The sequence below is a fragment of the Schistocerca serialis genome, chromosome 3 (genome assembly GCF_023864345.2).
Source record: "Schistocerca serialis cubense isolate TAMUIC-IGC-003099 chromosome 3, iqSchSeri2.2, whole genome shotgun sequence".
Taxonomy (NCBI): domain Eukaryota; kingdom Metazoa; phylum Arthropoda; class Insecta; order Orthoptera; family Acrididae; genus Schistocerca; species Schistocerca serialis.
The window spans coordinates 904,766,834-904,786,460 of NC_064640.1; the positions used below are offsets into that span (position 1 = coordinate 904,766,834).

Sequence of the window (19,627 nt, forward strand, 5' to 3'; positions counted from 1 at the left end):
TTAATTAATGTAGTGAATCCTATCCCTGTGCATTACTCTTTTACAAAAAACTTAGATATGTACTTTTCACCATAACTCGCCCTAAGAGCCTGAACAGGGTACAAGGTTTCATATTTCAGTGAGACTCAGTGCTGAAGACAGATAGGGAATGTCATGAAAACTGCTAGAAGTGAGGAATCCCCTTTATATATCTTGTACATTCAGACCCACCAGACTATATAAAGCTGACACCATAACATTGATCTTTGTTTTTGCGGGTGGTTTACTTCCTGAGGAAGATAAAATCATGGTCTACTATTGTGACGTAAAGCTGTACTTCCCATCACCAATGCGGTGTCTTCCTGTTGCAAAAGCAGACATATTTGTGAGGACTCTAGTGAGCTGCTTCATGAACACTCACCATGTGAGCAATTGAGCAAGCACCATTCTGTGGCTGTTGTAGAGACGATCATTTTTCCCAGTCCCCAAAGTGTGATACCTTAATTAAGAAATATAAAATCCAATTGCCTCTCATATTTTGAAGGCTGGAAAAATTATGATTGCTTACATCTCATCCCAGTAGTATCAAATTTTGCCACTACTATCATCAAGACATTGGCAGTGCCTTGAATACTTACTCTCTCCATGCCTCCATTCCCTTGATATCAGCCTCAGATAGTCTCGCAAAGGCCCATGGGGGAGATAGGCCTCAACTCCCCACACCCAACTGAGGAGCAGCAGCCTCCTGTGGTGTCCGTCAGTGACAGGACTCCCTTTAGAGAACCCTCTCCCTAGAAATTTACAGACCAGTGGCCTGATGCCAGCCATTGGCTGAAGGAATCACAGACTGCAGGTCCCAGGGCTGCCCACCCCTCTTCAGTTCCTACTCCCACAGAAGATGAACCATCTCAAGAGTCCTAATCCTCCAAAGTAGTTTACGAGAAAAAGAAGAAATCTTTGGAGAAGACTACTCTGGTAACTGTGGAGGAGGCAGATCCACCCACACTATCAGACTTGGAGCCTATGTTTGTCAGTGTTGTTCTACTCCACCAGTGACAGACAGTGATGTCTCGGCCCCTTGTGCTTAACCAGAACTCCCATTATGAAATAATTTAATGGAACTGCAGTGGATATTACTGTCACCTACCAGAACCACAGCAACTAATGTCCTCCTGTACTGCAATCTGTGTTGCTCTCCGAGATAGTACTATAATTCATTCCTGTCTACAATTGTACATATGACTACAATAGCTCCTTAGTTTAACTGAACATATTAAGCATTTATTATTACAAAAAGAGGAATATATCAAATGCGGTAAAAAAATTACTTATCTACTGAAATATGATCATTGTATAGTGTATTATTTTGTTTTTCCCCTTGAGAGGTCCAGATTCAGAGTCATATCCACATCAGGCAATATATATTTTTTTGTTTCAACATGAGTAATCATCTGCACATTTGCTCAGCAACACCATGACAAACATTCTAATCACTTTATGTAAATAGTGACAACAACTGCCATTACTGTGTCCGGCTTGCTGGGACTTGCAATGGTCCTTGCATAAAAAACATAATAATACAGTATATTAAATGCATTATTAGAATTCATACTTTTTCAAAATTATAATTTGAAGTTATATGTCCACAAAAACTTGAATGTGTCAGTAAGTTTAACAATAAAGAAGTAAATGTTTGACATTGTTTCCTTATCCAATTCTTTTAAAGTTATGTAAATTTCTATTAAATACCATAATTATTTTGAGTACTAAAATTTGTTAATGTTTTTGGTACAACTAGTTACTTTATTATTTACTATTTCAATAATAATCAGTCCTGATTTTCCATGCTGTCTTTCTTGAACAATCTATACAATAACTTCGTACAAAAACTGTGCTACATCACTGAATCACTATTCTCTTGAAACTTATAGTTTTTTTAAGTGCCTGGGGATGCATAAATATTTAAATTTATCCAGCATTGTAGTTTTGTTGATGAAATAGTCTGTTCCACTTTGATACTCAACATTCAGTCACTCCAAATAATATTAAATAATGAATAATAAATGTAGGAAGAATAAATACAATCATAGTTATATGATAACATAATACTCTATGTACATCTACATCTATATGACCACTTTGCATTACAGGACCGATGACCATCGCAGTCTGGTCGCTTCAGTCTCACAAACCAACCAACCAACCAACCAACTTTGCATTACGCACTTAAGTACCAGGCAGAAACTTCATTGAACCACTTTCACACTATTTCTCTACCGTTCCACTCTCTAACAGTGTGTAGTGAAAATGAACACTTAAATTATTTGAATGCATTGTGTCTGTTCCTCCAAAAAAACAGACACCGCGCAGATCCCACAGCTGTGAAACACTATACGTGCACTTTCTGTGCAAGCTCCGATATCTCTTATTTTATAACAATGGTCATTTCTCCCTATGTAGGTGGATGTCAACAAACATTTTTGCATTCGGAGGAGAGTGTTGGAGACTGAAATTTCATGAAAAGATCTCATCACAGCGAAAAATTTGCGCTGGATTACCCCAAAGCAAGAAAACTATAAAAGATTCACTAGAGTCGTCATCGCTGCAGCCAAAAGGAATATACCATGCGGAGTTAGACAACAGTATATTCCTTGCTGGGACAATAATATTAACAAACTTTATGATAAATACCAAGAAACAGGAAACCCTGAAATCGATGGACAAATATTAGAGGGACTAAACAAACACAGAAAACACAAGTGGCAGGAAGTCACGTCCCAGCTGAATTTTACACATTCCAGCAGAAAAGCCTGGTCATTATTGAGGAAAGTTGGTAACTCCACTTCAGCACGTCACCAGGAACCTAAAATAAAACCGTCAGAGATGGCATTGTACGTAAAGGTGTGCGCTGAGAAAACCCCTCGTGATCCAACAACTGAAGCAGAAACTAGAGAAGAACTACAAGAACTTGATAAAACTCTGAATGACGATACATTGCTTTCATCACCATTTAGCGAAGAGGAAATCAAGGGTGCGATAAAGACCTTAAAAATACGCAAAGTGGCAGGATTGAACGGTATATTCCCAGAATTTATAAAATACCTCGGACCTAATGGAAAAGCGTGGCTAAGAAACTTTTACACCAACATTTTAAACACTTGAATAGCCCCACCACAATTTAAAATAGCTCACACACTAGCAATCTTTAAACCTGGAAAGCTACCAGAAGATCCAACTAGCTGCCGCCCCCTCGCCCACTTGAGTGTATGCTTTAAGTTGTTGGAACGCCTAATACTTAATAGAATTCAGGATATCGTGGATGGAATAACCCCTCCATATCAGGCAGGTTTCAGAAACAAGCGCAGCTGTTGCGAACAAGTTTTAGCCCTAACATCATATATAGAAAGCGGATTCCAGAACAGGTTGAAGTCAAGTGTAGCTTTTGTTGATCTGTTGTCAGCATATGACACTGTGTGGCTCCAGGGTCTTATGCTTAAGTTTAAGAGACACATACCTAGTTTAAAACTGGCAACCTTAATGAACAACAAGCTGACGAACAGGTCTTTCAAAGTGAGCATAGGCCACAACACCAGCAGATCGTATAAAATAAAAAATGGCCTTCCTCAAGGATCTGTGTTGGCCCCCAACCCTTTTTAATTTGTATATTAATGACTTGCCAAATACAGTCAGCAGGAAATGATTTGGCACTAGTTGTACAAACTAAAACATTTGCGAAAGGAGCAAACGTACTCACAGATGATCTGGAGTCCTTGAATTCCTATTATAAAAAATGGCGACTCTGCCCTGATCCAACCAAAGCTGAGGTGTGTGCTTTCCAGTTGAACAATAAAATGGCCCACCAGCAACTGAATGTGAACTTCTGTGAAAAAAGAGTCAAACACGTCAACCCCAAATACCTTGGCATAACACTAGATCGCTCCCTGACTTACAAAAACATTTAGAAAATGTAAGCCAAAAGCTAAAGAGTCGCAACAACATCCTGAGAAAATTGGCTGGCTCGACTTGGGGAGCTCAGGCATCCACCTTATGTACAGCCCCAATAGCCCTGGTATATCCTGTTGCCGAATATTGCTCTGCTGTCTGGCATTCGAGCACTCATACTATGAAAATCAACGTCCAGTTGAACGAGTGTATGAGGATAATAACGGGTACTATTAAATCCACCCCAGTCCCTTGGCTGCATACTCTAAGCAATATCCCACCTCCACAATTGAGAAGACAAGAAGCAACAGCAAGAGAGTGGTCGAAAATTCATGACTCAGATTACCCACAGAATCTACCAAACCATGATGTTTTGAATGAAATGCCATCGACCCGCTTGAAGTCACGGAAGCCTATATGGGTTAATACACAAGAACATCAACCTGACATCAAGGAGCAATGGCGGCACTTTTGGAATGATTCTGGAATTAATAAACAAGGTATCCAAGATCCTACTCTGGAATTACCGGGCTTTGACCTGAAGAGATGTACCTGGACTACATTAAACCGTATCAGAATGGGCTATGCAAGATGCAATGCATGTAAGTACAAGTGGGGTCTATGTGACTCACCAGCCTGTGACTGTGGAGCACCAGAACAGAACGTCCGCCATATTATTGAGGAATGCCCCGTAAGAAGATACGCCGGACCTGTGTCTGAGGTTATATATGTGAAACCCTCTGCTTTAGATTGGCTGTGCAATCTAGATATTGAGCTTTAAATATATGAGTGAGTTTCTAGTCAGGCTTGCCAAGCTTTCAACGAGGGAAATAGGACTGGACTGTAGAACATTTTCAGAAGAGAGGGTGAAATATTGATGTGTGTCCTAAGGTGTGTTTGATATAACAGATTATAGCTCCTAATAGTTGCATGTGTTATACGTAACACGATTGTGTGTGAAGTGCAAACAAATCGTTTAAAATTGGTTTCTTTTTCTCACTAATTCATACATTCATCTCTTTGAAGTTGTTGGTGAATCATATATACTATGTAATGATTTTTTTCAGGAGACATATTTTAATTTTCATGTGTCATGTCATTACTAAGCAGTTGGGCACACAGTACTTCCAAAAATATTTTCAAGCTTTTATAGATGACAATATTTTAAACCTAGATTATGTAAGTTATTGATGATAATAATTTGTTCTTCTAGCGGCATGAACAAGCAGAAGAGACAACAGTAGATGTTTCGACAGGACCTCATTTGATTCTGCCCTATAAAAACAAATGTATATTGGATGACACTGCAAATTTGCTCATCCATCATGTGAAGAGACAAACAGGTATTCACAAAGAAGAGAAACATCAGATCAAATTACTTCTCAGACAGCTGGTACCTGACATGTTCTTCCACCCACGACAAGAGCTGAGTGAGGATGAGAGAGAAGAAGGTATGCATGATATTATCCATTTTGATCTGACAACTTTTAAATATTTCTGTTGTATTAACTTTTATGCTAGTAGCAATTTTGGTATTTAAGTTTCATTATTAATAGGTGCCTGTGGTAGAATTAATAATTGTCATTTGATTACTTCATGAGTTCTTTTGCGCTTTGAGATAAAACTATCAAAAATTGTGTGCATTCAAGGGAAAACCTTTCTAAGCAGTTCTGTACTTTCATATATCTTTCCAACTGTCCCCAACTAATATTTCCGAAAGGTAGGGTAGTTTTTTGTGCTCTTTTACTTCTTTTGAACCACTGTGTCCCCTTGCAATTTTGTAGTTTTTTCTGGTGAATTTCTCGTAATACACAAAAATGAATAAGTTGTTTAACTTGAAAATTGACAGTTGTGTTATAAGGATATACATAATACAGGATTTTGGTGCTGAAGACATGAGATTTGTGCTCTTACTGGTGAACCAAGAAGATGTATTTGCCTCTTCTTGGATTAAATTAGGGTGAATTTGAGAACTAAACACCACTTTAGACAATACATCCTGCTCTGATAATGATACTACTTGGTTAGGAAATATCCATGACAGATGGTAGCAGAGGTCTTAAATGTGTAGGACACACTCTGATCTCAGTGTAATATTTTTGGCTGGAGGTATGTTTATGTACACTTATTACTGACAAAAAATTACATATTTTTGTCATCTGCACACTCTTTATTGTAGTTCAGCTATGTGTTATATTTCAGCGAGAAGCTTGAAGAATAACATCGTTCAGAGCAACGTTAACAGTCTTGGACTGATGTCCTTTCTAAATAGATCTTATCTGGGTCAATGAAAGTAGAAGAAGAAAGAATACTGAGCTTCATACATACTGTTTTCCCATGTGTCATGAATTAAAACTACTAAAATAACAGAAAGAGGAGCCTGTTGTTGATGATATCAGACCTGTCACCAGGAAAATGTAGTTATTCTGAATGATACACTGTTCCTAGATGAGTTGTAGTTCCAACTTTGAGGCATTGTTAATAATGAGTAATTGTACATTTGGGCAGATGAAAGTCCTAAGATGTTTGGTGAATAATAACTTTATTCCAAGAAAATTTGTGTGCAATTTTCTTGTGAAACTTAACAATTTCCAAATTGTCTTGGACCTCTACTGGTGTTCCCGGAGGGTGGGGCAGGGGGGGGCGGGGGGGGGGGGGGGCTGAGACCGCCCTGCAGGAAGAGATGATGGCACCTGTAGTGGCAGCTGTTTCAGGCAGGCTCTGGTGAGAAACTGTGTCAGTGAAAAAAAAAGAGGATGCCTGCAACCACATTCAGTGCTGGGTCCACTGCTGTGTCACACTCATCACACAGCGAAAAGTGAAAGGAAAGTCTTCTAACACATGCTTTTCCTGCGAATCAATACGAAGCAAGAGTCCTCTGATGAATCAAACCGTGCAACTGATCCTACTGGAAATTGTGGCAGTAGGTAAGCATCGGAATGCGTAGTGGAGGATGTATACATCCTTTTGTACTGGTAATTGGACAACACTAAGGCCCACTGACGTAGCTTCTGTGTTGTTTGGCTGGGACAGGCTGAGAGGAACCAGACAGGGCCGTCAGTGGCATGTGGTCCGTAACTGGTAAAAGCGGCATCCATACAAATAGTGGTGGAAGTGAGTAACACCATAAATGATTGCGAGAGCCTCTTTCTTGAATTGGCTGTAATTATGTTAAGCCTTGTTAAAGGTCTTTGATGCAAATGCAATTGGTGTGTCAGTGGAGCCCATACAGTGTGACAACACAACACCAATATCATAAGAGGAGGCATCCACTGCAAGCATGACAGGCTTTTGGCAGCCGAAGTGTACAAGACACTCATTTCTTCAGTAACAATTTTCTTGCTGTTGCCAGTCAGTCCTCTCTCCCTTTGGCCATCGTCAGTTTCTCTTTTTTTTTTCTGTCCAAATAGCAAAACTCATCAAATACTTTTAGTGTCTCATTTCCGGATCTAATTCCCTGAAAACTTCCTGATTTAACTTGGCAACATTACATTATATGTGTTTTCCTTTTGTTAATATTTACCTTATAATCTCGTCAAGACTGGATCCCTTCATTCAACTGATATTTCAAGCCCTTTACTGCCTCTTACAGAATTGCAATGTCATCAGAAAACCTCTTTTCTCAAGACCTGTGAACAGTATTTGCCTACACTAGACATCTTACAGCAGCTGACAGCTGTGGCCTGAATACTGCTTCATTGCTCTTAGAACTTAAAGAGATGTTATTATTCATTTCAGATTTTGGTTTGGCAATATCATCTGCATAGTTCAAAACTCTTTCCTCTCATTTCAATCATTTGTCCTTGCTCATGTTACACATAAAATCACATTTCTTTTCTCTGCCATAATATGTAGTCTAGTCTGACACTTCTGTTAAATTTTCACCCCCTTTATGTATGTTATGGGTTTTACAGTTTCCAGACAAATGTTCTCTATTCACACTACCTGCCACTTCCTGTCCAATATTGATTCTTGATATATGACCAGATGTCTTCCCCCTTTTCCAGTTTTACTTTCCGAATCTCTGCCATGTTTAACTTTATCTTTTTCACTCCCTTCTTCTAATTTTTTTGTTTCCCCCATCTCATATTGAATCTTCTAACATTTCATGTCTGAATTTGACAGAGCTCAGTTTCTCTTCTGGTAACTTTTATATACCGCATTTATACACGAAGGTAAACACAGAGAAAAGTCAATTTAGTAACATCAACAGTCAAATAACAAACCACTTTATTTACAATGGTAGAAGGAAAAGGATCGATTGCCAATCACAGTAAAGAAGACACGCTGAGTTGCACAATGAAAAGACTGTTACACATTTAGCTTTTGGCCAAAGCCTTCTTCAGAAAAGGGAACACACACACACACACACACACACACACACACACACACACACACACACACACACACAAAAGTATGCTGTGACTGCCCTGTCCATCAGCTCAGACCGGGCACTTTATTTAGAAGAAAATGAAACTTACCTTTATCACTCTCCACTTCTGTGACTGGAGTAGGCACACATGGAAAAGTATATACAAATATAATCCCTGGTAGACAAGAAACAGCCATAGCCACAGAGCTGCCAAAAAATGACCTGTCCAAACCTTGAAGGCTGAACGTCTGAATACAATTACAACACCACTTGTCCATGGGACAGAAGTTAACATTTGCTCTAAAGACAAATCTGTGAATAGCTTGGCAGACTGAAAACATTGACTCCGTGTTCTGGAGACAGAAGTAGAACACTCACTAGAGATGTAGCCCAAGTCAGAGCTCACACAGAACTGTGTCTCGTGGCCTTGTGGCTGTATTTCATAACTGGTGCTCTGTGGAGGCACCTGAAACTCTGGGAGGCATGTCTCTCACCTTGTCCGGATTGGCACCACCAGTGATGCTGCTTGGACATGCAACATATGTCCAAGCAGCAACACTGGTGGTCTACCTTTGTGCGATATTATTGACTATCAATGACACAGCAACCCCCCTCCCCAAGACATCCTCGCCTGTGTCGGGTAAGATTGCGGAGCACGATGAAGAGGAGGAGAATGGGACACCGATGCAGATGCAGGGACAGGTGTCGAGACTACAGTTGGTGTTGAGCATTGACCCACATCCCTGCATTTGCCCTGAGCAGGGCTGCAGTCGAAGACTGGGAAACCAACCTCAGGGGGCACACACCTCTGTTCTGGGCACAAAAACTGTTACTTACGTGGATGCTGATGGGGTGACGAAAAAGAGCACGGGATCCTCAGGAGCAAGTGGTCGGGTGACCAGACACGACTTCTCCTCAGGCCATGACGTGGATGGCGCGCGTGACTATGATGCTGCAGGCAGCTCCCGGCCGATTTCCATTGCCATTCCCCATGGGGGGGACAGCCACCCCACAGCAGGAGGTGGTGGCACCTGCACTGGTGACAAACTGGGTCTGCAAACAAAAAGGGGGTGGCAACATGATGAGAAACAACAGGCCAACGATAGTTTTGGTGCTGCCACTGCAGCCCTGTCAGACTCGGAATGATGTAGACGGATCTTGACGACATTTCAGACACTACCCTGCATTTCCATTGGCGACCTTTTCGGAAGACTCTGCACAACACTAATTGCTGGGGTTGAAACTTGAACATTGTCGGTGGAACGTAGATTCCACAAGGTAGACAGAGAGGGTGGAGCAGTGTCCGATGACGATGACATCAATAATTCCATTGGCAACTTGCCATCCCAGGGGCACGGAGCGATACAATGACAAAAGCCCTTAGAGAGCCTGGTCCAAGGAGTGGGTGGCCCATAACTTGTTTATCTGTACATTGAAGGATCAGAGAAACCTGTTCGGTCTCTCCATTGCACATGGTATTAAAAGGCACTGTGAGGACATGATCGATACCCTTGTCACTGCAGAATTGTTCTAACTCGTTTGAAGTGAACTGAGGCTTGTTATCTATCACTATAGGTAGTACTTAAACACACACACACACACACACACACACACACACACACTCTCTCTCTCTCTCTCTCTCTCTCTCTCTCTCTCTCTCTCTCTCTCTCTCTCTCTCTACTGGCCATTAAAATTGCTACACCACGAGGATGATGTGCTACAGACGCGAAATTTAACCGACAGGAAGAAGATGCTGTGATATGCAAATGATTAGCTTTTCAGAGCATTCACACAAGGTTGGCTCCGGTGGCGACACCTACAACGTGCTGACATGAGGAAAGTTTCCAACCGATTTCTCATACACAAACAGCAGTTGACAGGCATTGCCTGGTGAAACGTTATTGTGATGCCTCATATGAGGAGGAGAAATGCGTACCATCACATTTCCGAATTTGATAAAGGTTGGATTGTAGCCTATCGCGATTGCGGTTTATCGTATGACGGCATTGCTGCTCGCGTTGGTTGAGATGCAATGACTGCTAGCAGAATATGGATTTGTTGGGTTCAGGAGGGTAATACGGAACGCCGTGCTGGATCCCAACGGCCTCGTATCAGTAGCAGTCGAGATGACAGGCATCTTATCCACATGGCTGTAACGGATCGTGCAGCTGCATCTCGATCCTTGAGTCAACAGATGGGACGTTTTCAAGACAACAACCATCTGCATGAACAGTTTGACGATGTTTGCAGCAGCATGGACTATCAGCTCAGAGACCGTGGCTGTGGTCACCCTTGACGCTGCATTACAGATAGTAGCGCCTGTGATGGTGTACTCAATGACGAACCTGGGTGCACAAATGGCAAAACGTCATTTTTTTCAGATGAATCCAGGTTCTGTTTACAGCATCATCATGGTAGCATCCGTGTTTGGCGACATCGCGGTGAACGCACATTGGAAGCGTGTATTTGTCATGCCATACTGGCATATACTGGCATATCACCCAGCGTGATGGTATGGGGTGCCATTGGTTACACATCTCAGTCTCAAATTGTTCGCATTGACGGCACTTTGAACAGTGGACGTTACATTTCAGATGTGTTATGACCCGTGGATCTACCCTTCATACGATCCCTGCGAAACACTACATTTCAGCAGGATAATGCACGACCGCATGTTGCAGGTTCTGTACGGGCTTTTCTGGATACAGAAAATGTTCGACTGCTCCCCTGGCCAGCACATTCTCCAGATCTCTCACCAATTGAAAACGTCTGATCAATGGTGGCTGAGCAACTGGCTCGCCACAATACGCCAGTCACTACTCTTGATGAACTGTGGTATCATGTTGAAGCTGCATGGGCAGCTGTACCTGTACACGCCATCCAAGCTCTGTTTGATTCAAGGCCCAGGCGTATCAAGGTCATTATTATGGCCAGAGGTGGTTGTTCTGGGTACTGATTTCTCAGGATTTATGCACCCAAATTGCGTGAAAATGTAATCACATGTCAGTTCTATTATAATATATTTGTCCAATGAATACCCGTTTGTCATCTGCATTTCTTCTTGGTGTAGCAATTTTAATGACCTGGAGTGTGTGTGTGTGTGTGTGTGTGTGTGTGTGTGTGTGTGTGTGTGTGTGTGTGTGTGTGTGTGTGATGTCAGGGCTGATGCAGTACTGACAGAGGTAGTGGAGATCATAGGAAGGAGGAAGGGAAACTTGCTTTATGTGTCCACTACCGGTAACCAGCATGTATTCAAGTAGGGGCTGGGGAGATCATTATTTAGTCTCTGATATGGTCTAGTAGGGTGTGGCCAGTCGAGGTAGTGTTGGATGGGAGCAGCCTGATGCGCAGCAAATGTGACAAACTGGGAAGAAATGATCTGTATCCTCGAATCCATCTCCAGCCATATACAGTTGAGCCAGGATAACTGTTTGGTTCAGGCAATGCTCCAATAATCTCAGTGTAACACTCTAAACACTTCTTGATAGAGGGACTGAGCAACCATTATATGGATCTTGCTATTGTCTTAATTGAGGAGGGGGACACCCATTTCCATTGAGATGGCACGTCTGTGCACAAAGTTGTGGGAAACCACAGGGTGGCAGATCTCTTTGAGGCTTGATGGCCACCCACACTCAATACTGCGTCCGTTGCTGTCGCATTCGCCCCCCAGCAAAAAGTGACAGCTAAGTTTTCCAACACATGCTTCTCCTGAGAATCAATGCAAAGCAGGAGTCCTCCAATGAACCAAAGTGTGCATCTGAGCCTACCAGCAACTCTGAATGTAGGTCAGGATCAGAATGCTTGGTGGTGGAGGACGGATACCAGTTCATACTGGTAACTGGACAACACTAAGACCCAATGCTACAGTGACTGTGTTGTCCAGGCTGGGGCAGGCTGAGAGGAACCCAAGAGTGCCGTCGATGGCCTGTGGTCCATCCAAACAAATACTGGTGGTAGTGAGTAACCCCATAATTGATTACGAGAGCCTCTTTCTCAAATTGGCTGTAATTGTATTGAGCCTTATTCAAGGACTTCGACACAAAAGCAGTCAGCCTGTCAGTGGAGCCCATGTGGTGTGACAGTGCTGCACCAGTACTGTAGGAGGAGATGTCCACTACAAGAATGACAGGCTTGTTGGGGTCAAACTGTGCCAGACACGGGTCACTTAACAGTGCATCCTTGAAGTGCTGAAAAGTGGACAAACTATCTTTGGACCAAATGAAGGGGATGCTGGTGCGGCTTGATCAGTTCAATGGAGCTGCGACATGTGTGGTGTTATATATGAATCAAATGCAGTGTGTGAATTTTCCCATTGCCACTTCTAATTGTAACACATTTGTAGAAACAGGTAAGTGGTAAATGGCACTGCTCAAATGGGCACAAGCTGGATGAATGCTTCAAGCTCGACTCTGGTAACACTTTGAACAAAGCCTTCAGATTCTGCAAATATTCTGCTGGCATATGGTCAGAGTCAATGATGTTGTCTAAATAATTAGCACAGAAAGGTACCTGAGAAGCAAACTGTTCTAAGTAACTTTGAAAAATTGCTGTAGCAGACACACTCCAGAATGGGAACCACTGAAATTGAAAGACACCCTGATGGGTATCCACCACAAAAACCTTCTTGGATACCTCGTCCAAAGGCAGTTTAGATATGCCTCGTGTAAGTCAATTTTTGAAGGTAAAAAGGACCTAAACCTAGGGTGTCTCGTCAAATCCTCTGGGTGGGATAAGGGAAAAGAATCAATAACAGTCTGTGGGCTGATGTCTGCACAGAGTTATAGGCCACCTGACAGCTTTGACAAAACTACCAAAGAAGATGCCCTCTGGCTTGCAAACATGGGTTTAATTACATCACAATCATACCAAAGCCACAATTCAGCTCTGACTTTTTCCTGAAGAGCGTGTGGAAGAGGACAAGCTCAAAAAGAAAAAAAAAAAAAAAAAATTTGACTCTCCATTGTCTTTTAAAGTCACATGGGCTTCAAATCCCAGTGCCTTGCCTAGACTACCATCAAACAAGGAACTGTACTTATCACACAGTGCATTGACACTAGCAAACAGCACAGCTGAATTGACTTGCAAACATTCCAGCACAGCTGAATTGACTTGCAAACATTCCTTTGAATGGACAATCAATACTATCCATACCGAAAATGTTCAGACTGTCTCTTGAAAACGAGATATGAAAAAGAACTGATTTGGTTGCAACACGAAAAGTAGCAAGTAAACTACCCACACCTAAAACAGGAATGTTTTGTTGATATAAGGCAGATAGTGTGGCTTGCAGTTTCTGGACCTGGGGCTGCCTAAGCATTCACATGTCACTTGATGGAGCAGTGTACCAATCGTTTCAGTGCCTAATCACGTACTGAGTTGCCATACACAAATGCACAAATGTACAAAAAGTTTGTTAGATTCCCTGTTAATCACTGACTATTGTTTGGTTTGGCAACAATTATGAACTACCAAATTGTCTGTGTGCACAGGCGTGGCAGCACATTGTTTGTATGTGGCCTTCCTTGGCGCAGGCGAAACATTTTGTCTGCTGGCACAGACCCAGTACCCTGTCATGTACACTGAAACGACAGAGGCAAGACTTTCTGGTTGGTGCGGGCTGTGCTTTGCGCTGACGGCAGGACTTATAAGCACAGAATTGAGATCTCGGGCTACATTCTTATCGTTTGTGGTTTGGGGAGGGGGGGGCTGACCCCATAAGTTTCTCACTTTTCAATTCAGAAATGGCCGAACTATGCATGTCAACTTCTGAAATGTCTACTATGCCTTGAAACGCAATGATCAATAACACAGTTTTCAAAGCTGCTGTGATGGCAGGACTTATGAGTGTAGAACTTAGACCTTAGGCTACGTTCTGTTTGTGCAGGGAGAGGGGAGGGGTTGACTCCCGAAATTTCTCATTTTTTCACCCACCACAGAAATGCCTGTACATACTTTACATATCAACTTCTGTAATGTCTACTGTGTCATGAAACTCAGTGATAGATAACACAGTTTTTGAGTCTTTGTTCAGCAGTTTTAGAATAGAGGCTCTAATGAGAGTGTTAGAAACATTTTAAGTTATAGCATCGCAAAGCATCACAGCACTGTGACTTAAATCATTGGAACATTTGACTTGACACTATCGTGTGAGTCCTCTGAGCACTGTTACCCACAGTTTATAGGGTTGCCTAGGCTGCTGTTTCAGCCAAAAGAATTTGTACCTAGCAGCAGCAATATGCACTTTTGATTCAAAGTGACTGGACAGTTTGGAAACTACCTCATCATCTGGCACTTCATCAGGATGAACCTATGGGATTAAGTTGACAGAAAGGCAATACACTTTCATGCCTACCATGTACAAAAAATGAAAAATGCATTGGTTACCTGTTATGTTCTAGACTGGAAATGCCCTCTAAGCTGGGACACACAGTACACCAAGTCTTCATTTTGCCCCACTTGATGGAGCAGTGTACCAATCGTTTCAGTGCCTAATCACGTACTAAGTTGCCGTACACAAATGCACAAATTCTCTGTCACATATTGTTCCATACATGGAACAGTATATAAAAATACAACTCTTGATAGACAAGAAACAGCTGTAGGTATAGAGCTGTGCAAAATGACCAGTCTAAATCTTGAAGTCTGAATACAGTTACAACACCACTGTCTGCAGAATGCAAGTTAACACACTTTCTGAACTCAAGTCTGTCAGTAGCTCGGCAGAGCAATGAATTGTCGACTCTGTATGCTGGAGATGGTAATAGAGCACTCACTGGAGATTTGACCCAAGTCAGAACTCACACAAACTTTCTCTCCTAGCCTATTTCATAACAGTTGCACTGTGGTGACATCTGGCAGCTCCAGGAGGTGTGGTTCTCGCCTCATCTGGATTGGCACTGCTGGTGATGCAGCTCGGACATGTGGCTTCTTTGCTGTGGTTGAGCTCGGTGAAACATTATCGACTACCGAAAAAACACAGTATCAACAACTTTGAAAAGCAGTTTGGATGCCTTACAAAGGATGTTGAGCAGTGTTCACTGTGAAGTTGTGGTCATTGGACAGACTTCACTCTGATCTGATTCTTGTGTTATTTGTAAATTTGAATGTTCAGACAAGAGTAGAATTTGTGTTCTGTAAGTCACCATCCTCTCTGTGTCATGGAAGAGGATTTCTGGCTTTAGTGTAGGTGTGATCTTCACTTGCGTGACCTAACAGCAGTTATTAGCGAGGGCTTGAGGGTGCTTGTTAAACTTGCTGCTATAAAGCCTGAAAACTTTTAGACTTCATTATGAACTGCAGTAGTCTAGTTGTAAGTCATCTGTTACTTCTTCTTTTAGGTTAAATGTTGAAATGTCTATTTATTGAAATAGATGATTTTATCTGCCAACTTACCCATTATCAACAACAGTTCAGACCCTTCTCAACAGGACTATTTTGTGCAAATAAGGCAGGAAAGAGAACACGTGAATGAACCTGGAGCAGTGGCATCAGGTTTGAGTAAATGCTCATGCTGATTCAACAAGCCGAGCCGAAGGTAAAGTGCTTTGACAGCATGATGTTGTGAGATTTTTTCATGATTTTGAAGAGAAGTTCTTCAGTACTGACAGGGAAATGTTGTTTTGTAAACTACGCAAAGTAAAAGCTAGTGCATAAAACTAATTTAACGTGCAACATCACTGTAATACCACCAAATATGCCAGCTGTGTGTAGAGAAGTCTAAAAGTGAAAATAGGCAAACACTGTTATTTGAGCAGACAGGTCCAACTTCAACCGTGCAATCATTTTTCAAGGACTTGTGTGAGATGATTGTATACCATTGGAGACGCTGAAGAATAAACACTTTAGACAGTTCTGGAGTACACAACACATGCAGTTTCAGATGATTCTACATTGAAAAAGAACTATTTATCTGTGTGCTATGAGCAGATGTTCAACAAAGTACAGTTTAATATTGCTGACCAAATGTTCTGGGTGTCCATAGATGAAACCACTGCTGTGGGTGGGAGTTTTGTAACAACTGTTGTTGGTGTTCTAAAAGTTGATGGGCCTGTAGAAATATTCCTCCTAACATGTGGAGCTCTCAAGAGAAAAAGGAACTCAACAATGGCCATTTTGTTTGACAACTCTGTGGAGCTACTGTGGCCAGATGGTGTGAACAGACAGAACATTTTGCTGCTAGTAACAGATGTTGCTTCCATACACAGCTGCAGCAGCCAAGGGGCTTCAAATTCTCTACCTTTGTATGATGTACATCACTGGCCTTGCACATGCATTACACAGAGTTGCAGAAGAGGTGTGATCAAATTACCCTGATGTGGACAAATTGATTTCCTGTGGCAAGCAAATCTGTGTGAAAGCTCTGTTACAGATGCAGAAATTCAAGGAACAGGCACGTTCACTAGGCCTCCACCCTCAGCTTGTTCTTACACAATGGGGTTCTTGGCTTAATACTGCTGAGAATTACTGCACCAAATACACCAAAATAAAGACAGTCTTTTGTGACCTTGAATCAAGTGCTACCAAAACTGTGAAAGAGGTCTTTACAAATACCTCATCTGGAAACTTGGCATACATCAACATCAAGTTTTCCATGGTATCAAAAGCCATCACATCACTGGAAGCTGCTGGTACTCAACTGTGTGACATCCTGGGTATTGTGCAACATATGAAAAGTTGCTGGGTCAGGCTTATGGTCATATGACAGACAAAGTGAACAGTAAACTGCAGCGTGTTCTCCAGCAGAATTCTGGATGTTCTAGTGTGCAAAATTAATGACAGTCGTTTTGGTAATGTAGCAACATTTCAAGACAATGAACTGACACTGGCATGCAATGACTTTGTCACATTCAGATGTGTACTTTTCCAAATACAAAACTATCCTCAGTGAGTACTGTATCTATGACATAAACCTGGAAATGCACATGATCCTGTGCCACTTTGCAGAAACTGAAGATTGACAGGACGTGTTAACTAATTTGAAATGCTGTGAACAAGTGATGTGCAGTAGTAAAAGCCTGGTTTTATTTTTTGAATAATTGTTGTTGTTGTTTTCACTGTACTTAATGTTTTTTCAGACGCGTGCAGACATTTCAAAAATAAGTGGTAGTAGTTTCAAACCCTGCAAAAGTAAGTACTATACTCACAATTTCTTCAGAAGTTAATCTTGTATTACATGGCATATAAAAAAATCAACGAGAACTTACATAAAGTTATACTTTATTTTTACAGTCATAAATACTTGCATATTTTGTTGTTTTTTAGGTCATTTACATCCGGGCCTTAATGACATGTGCATGATCAAGGCAAAAGTTATTGAGGCATTTTGTGTAGGCGACTGGCACTCTCTGTTCCCACTACTCTGCAGTTGTAAGTGCCATACAAAAAGCTCTCTGCTCCTGGCAACAGGATGGTCTGCAACTGCATCCACTTTTACCCTCTTCAGCGTCCCCTCTCTTGCCCACGCATTGCTGTAGTGGATGAATCTGACTCATTGGAAAGTAAAACTTGCCATACTCGTACCACTCCTCTTCATTAACCTGAGCTATGAGCAGAGTGCTTTGGCCAACAATACTGAAAGGCATCTCTCAACCTTACAGAAGAAGCAGAGTTCGCATATACATGAATGAGATGAAAAAGAAAAGTTTAATGTTAATTTTACTACTGTGATAGTAATGAAAGGAATTCGTAATTAATGTTCCGGCAACATGTTACAACAGTGACAGAGTTGATTATTCAGTTTCTCCCAGCGTATTTCTTGCTGGAACAGTCCATGGGTGTACTGCTGGTCCATAGTGTCCAACGGGCTCAATATTTTCGCGATCAGACATGTCACCATTGTCAGGTGCGCTGACGAACTAAGCTCCTGATGGCAGGTGGCCAGCATATATATCATAAAACTCTGGTTTATGAGACATTCAATTTAATTCTCATAACTTTACTGTGGAAACATGGATCATGGACAATCTATAAAATCGTGTAAAACTATCAGTCTATTAAATGCTAGATGACACTTCAGATAAAAGATCACAATTTGTTCCGTGTAAGTGTGTTGCAGAAATTGTAACAAGCAACAAGCATACCATACATATGGAATTGCCAGTGTAATTGTTTGAAAAACTAAATTTATTACTGGTAGATAAAATGATTAGTCACAAACTGTTTCTAGAAATTTCTGGTAACAGTTACATTTGATAACTATCTCCATGATTTTGTTTTTGGAAATTAAATTATATCAGGCTGATTTTCCATTTACCTTACAGCCTTTCCATGTTATTCTTTAGCATGTTTGGGAATAGGTTATACCTAATCTGACTCGTGTATGTCTTCAGTGCAGTAATGTGATCAATGCAAATAATTATTCTAAACTGATTTTCTCTTTGATGCTGCATAGCTAGCCTGGAAATCATCATATGCACCTCAGTGTATTGTACATTTACATATTTTGTGAAAAGTTTGTTAACAATTCATAAATAAAAATATGTTTTAAGTTTTTTTTTAGTTATTCTACGTGAGAAGTACTTCACTTAAGGGGAGTTGGAATGCCCTATCCGGACAATGTTAAATTTAGTGACTTGGCTTCCCTGTATTTCAGGAACCACTGTAGCCATTTACATGAAACTTTTACAGGACATTAAACTGTATGTTCTGAGTCTGCTGAACTACAATAATTGCATTTCAGTGACTGCTTTCGTAAATACAATTTTTTAATTACACGGTTAAAATTGTGTTTACTTTTTTGTGTGTGTTATCCTCAATAATTTTAATTATACATAACAATATGTTCTTCTTTTAGTTCAGTAGACTCAGGATATGTATGAAAATTTGAATACTCTACTCAAAGTGGTTTCTGAGGTTTAGGGAAAAATGCAACAGAAAATGTAAATTTTCAGGAATGGCTTCTAAAGTTTAAAAGACTGTAACTCACTTAATATATGCTTAATTTTTTATTTTATTTTTAGTCACTCAGAAGCACCCTGCACCATACTGTATATCATCCTCTTGATCTTCTTCCAAGATTTTTTTTCTTTCTGGACTCCTTTGTGGCTCCTGTGTGTGCTTTATCAATGCAAACCTTGTCCGTCCGATCAAGTTCTCTAATGCAGTTTGCTCCAGGATTAATTCCCATATGCTGTAGCACTTTCACCCTACCAATGTTGCCATCATTAACCCTTTGGCTACTGCAGCCGTGCATCCATCTAGCAGGGTCAAGCGCGCTGTTGAGGCTGCGTAATCCTGTTACCTGTGCTAATGGCTTTCCCCATGGACCGTTGCCTGTGGCTCAGCTGGCCGCTTCGCTGAGCACAGCCTGTGCTGAATATTTCTCAAGCCAGG

The 19,627-nt window shown here is 41.3% G+C and overlaps 1 protein-coding gene across 1 annotated transcript in view; it reads left to right on the forward strand.

Annotated features, from left to right (window-relative positions):
- LOC126471313 (paired amphipathic helix protein Sin3b-like) overlaps positions 1 to 19,627 on the forward strand; it is a 299,139-nt gene that overhangs the window by 211,886 nt on the left and 67,626 nt on the right. Inside the window, exon 15 of the mRNA XM_050099434.1 lies at positions 5,135 to 5,372. Within this exon, the coding sequence (XP_049955391.1) occupies positions 5,135 to 5,372 (238 nt within the window). The remainder of the gene's footprint in view (positions 1 to 5,134; positions 5,373 to 19,627) is intronic.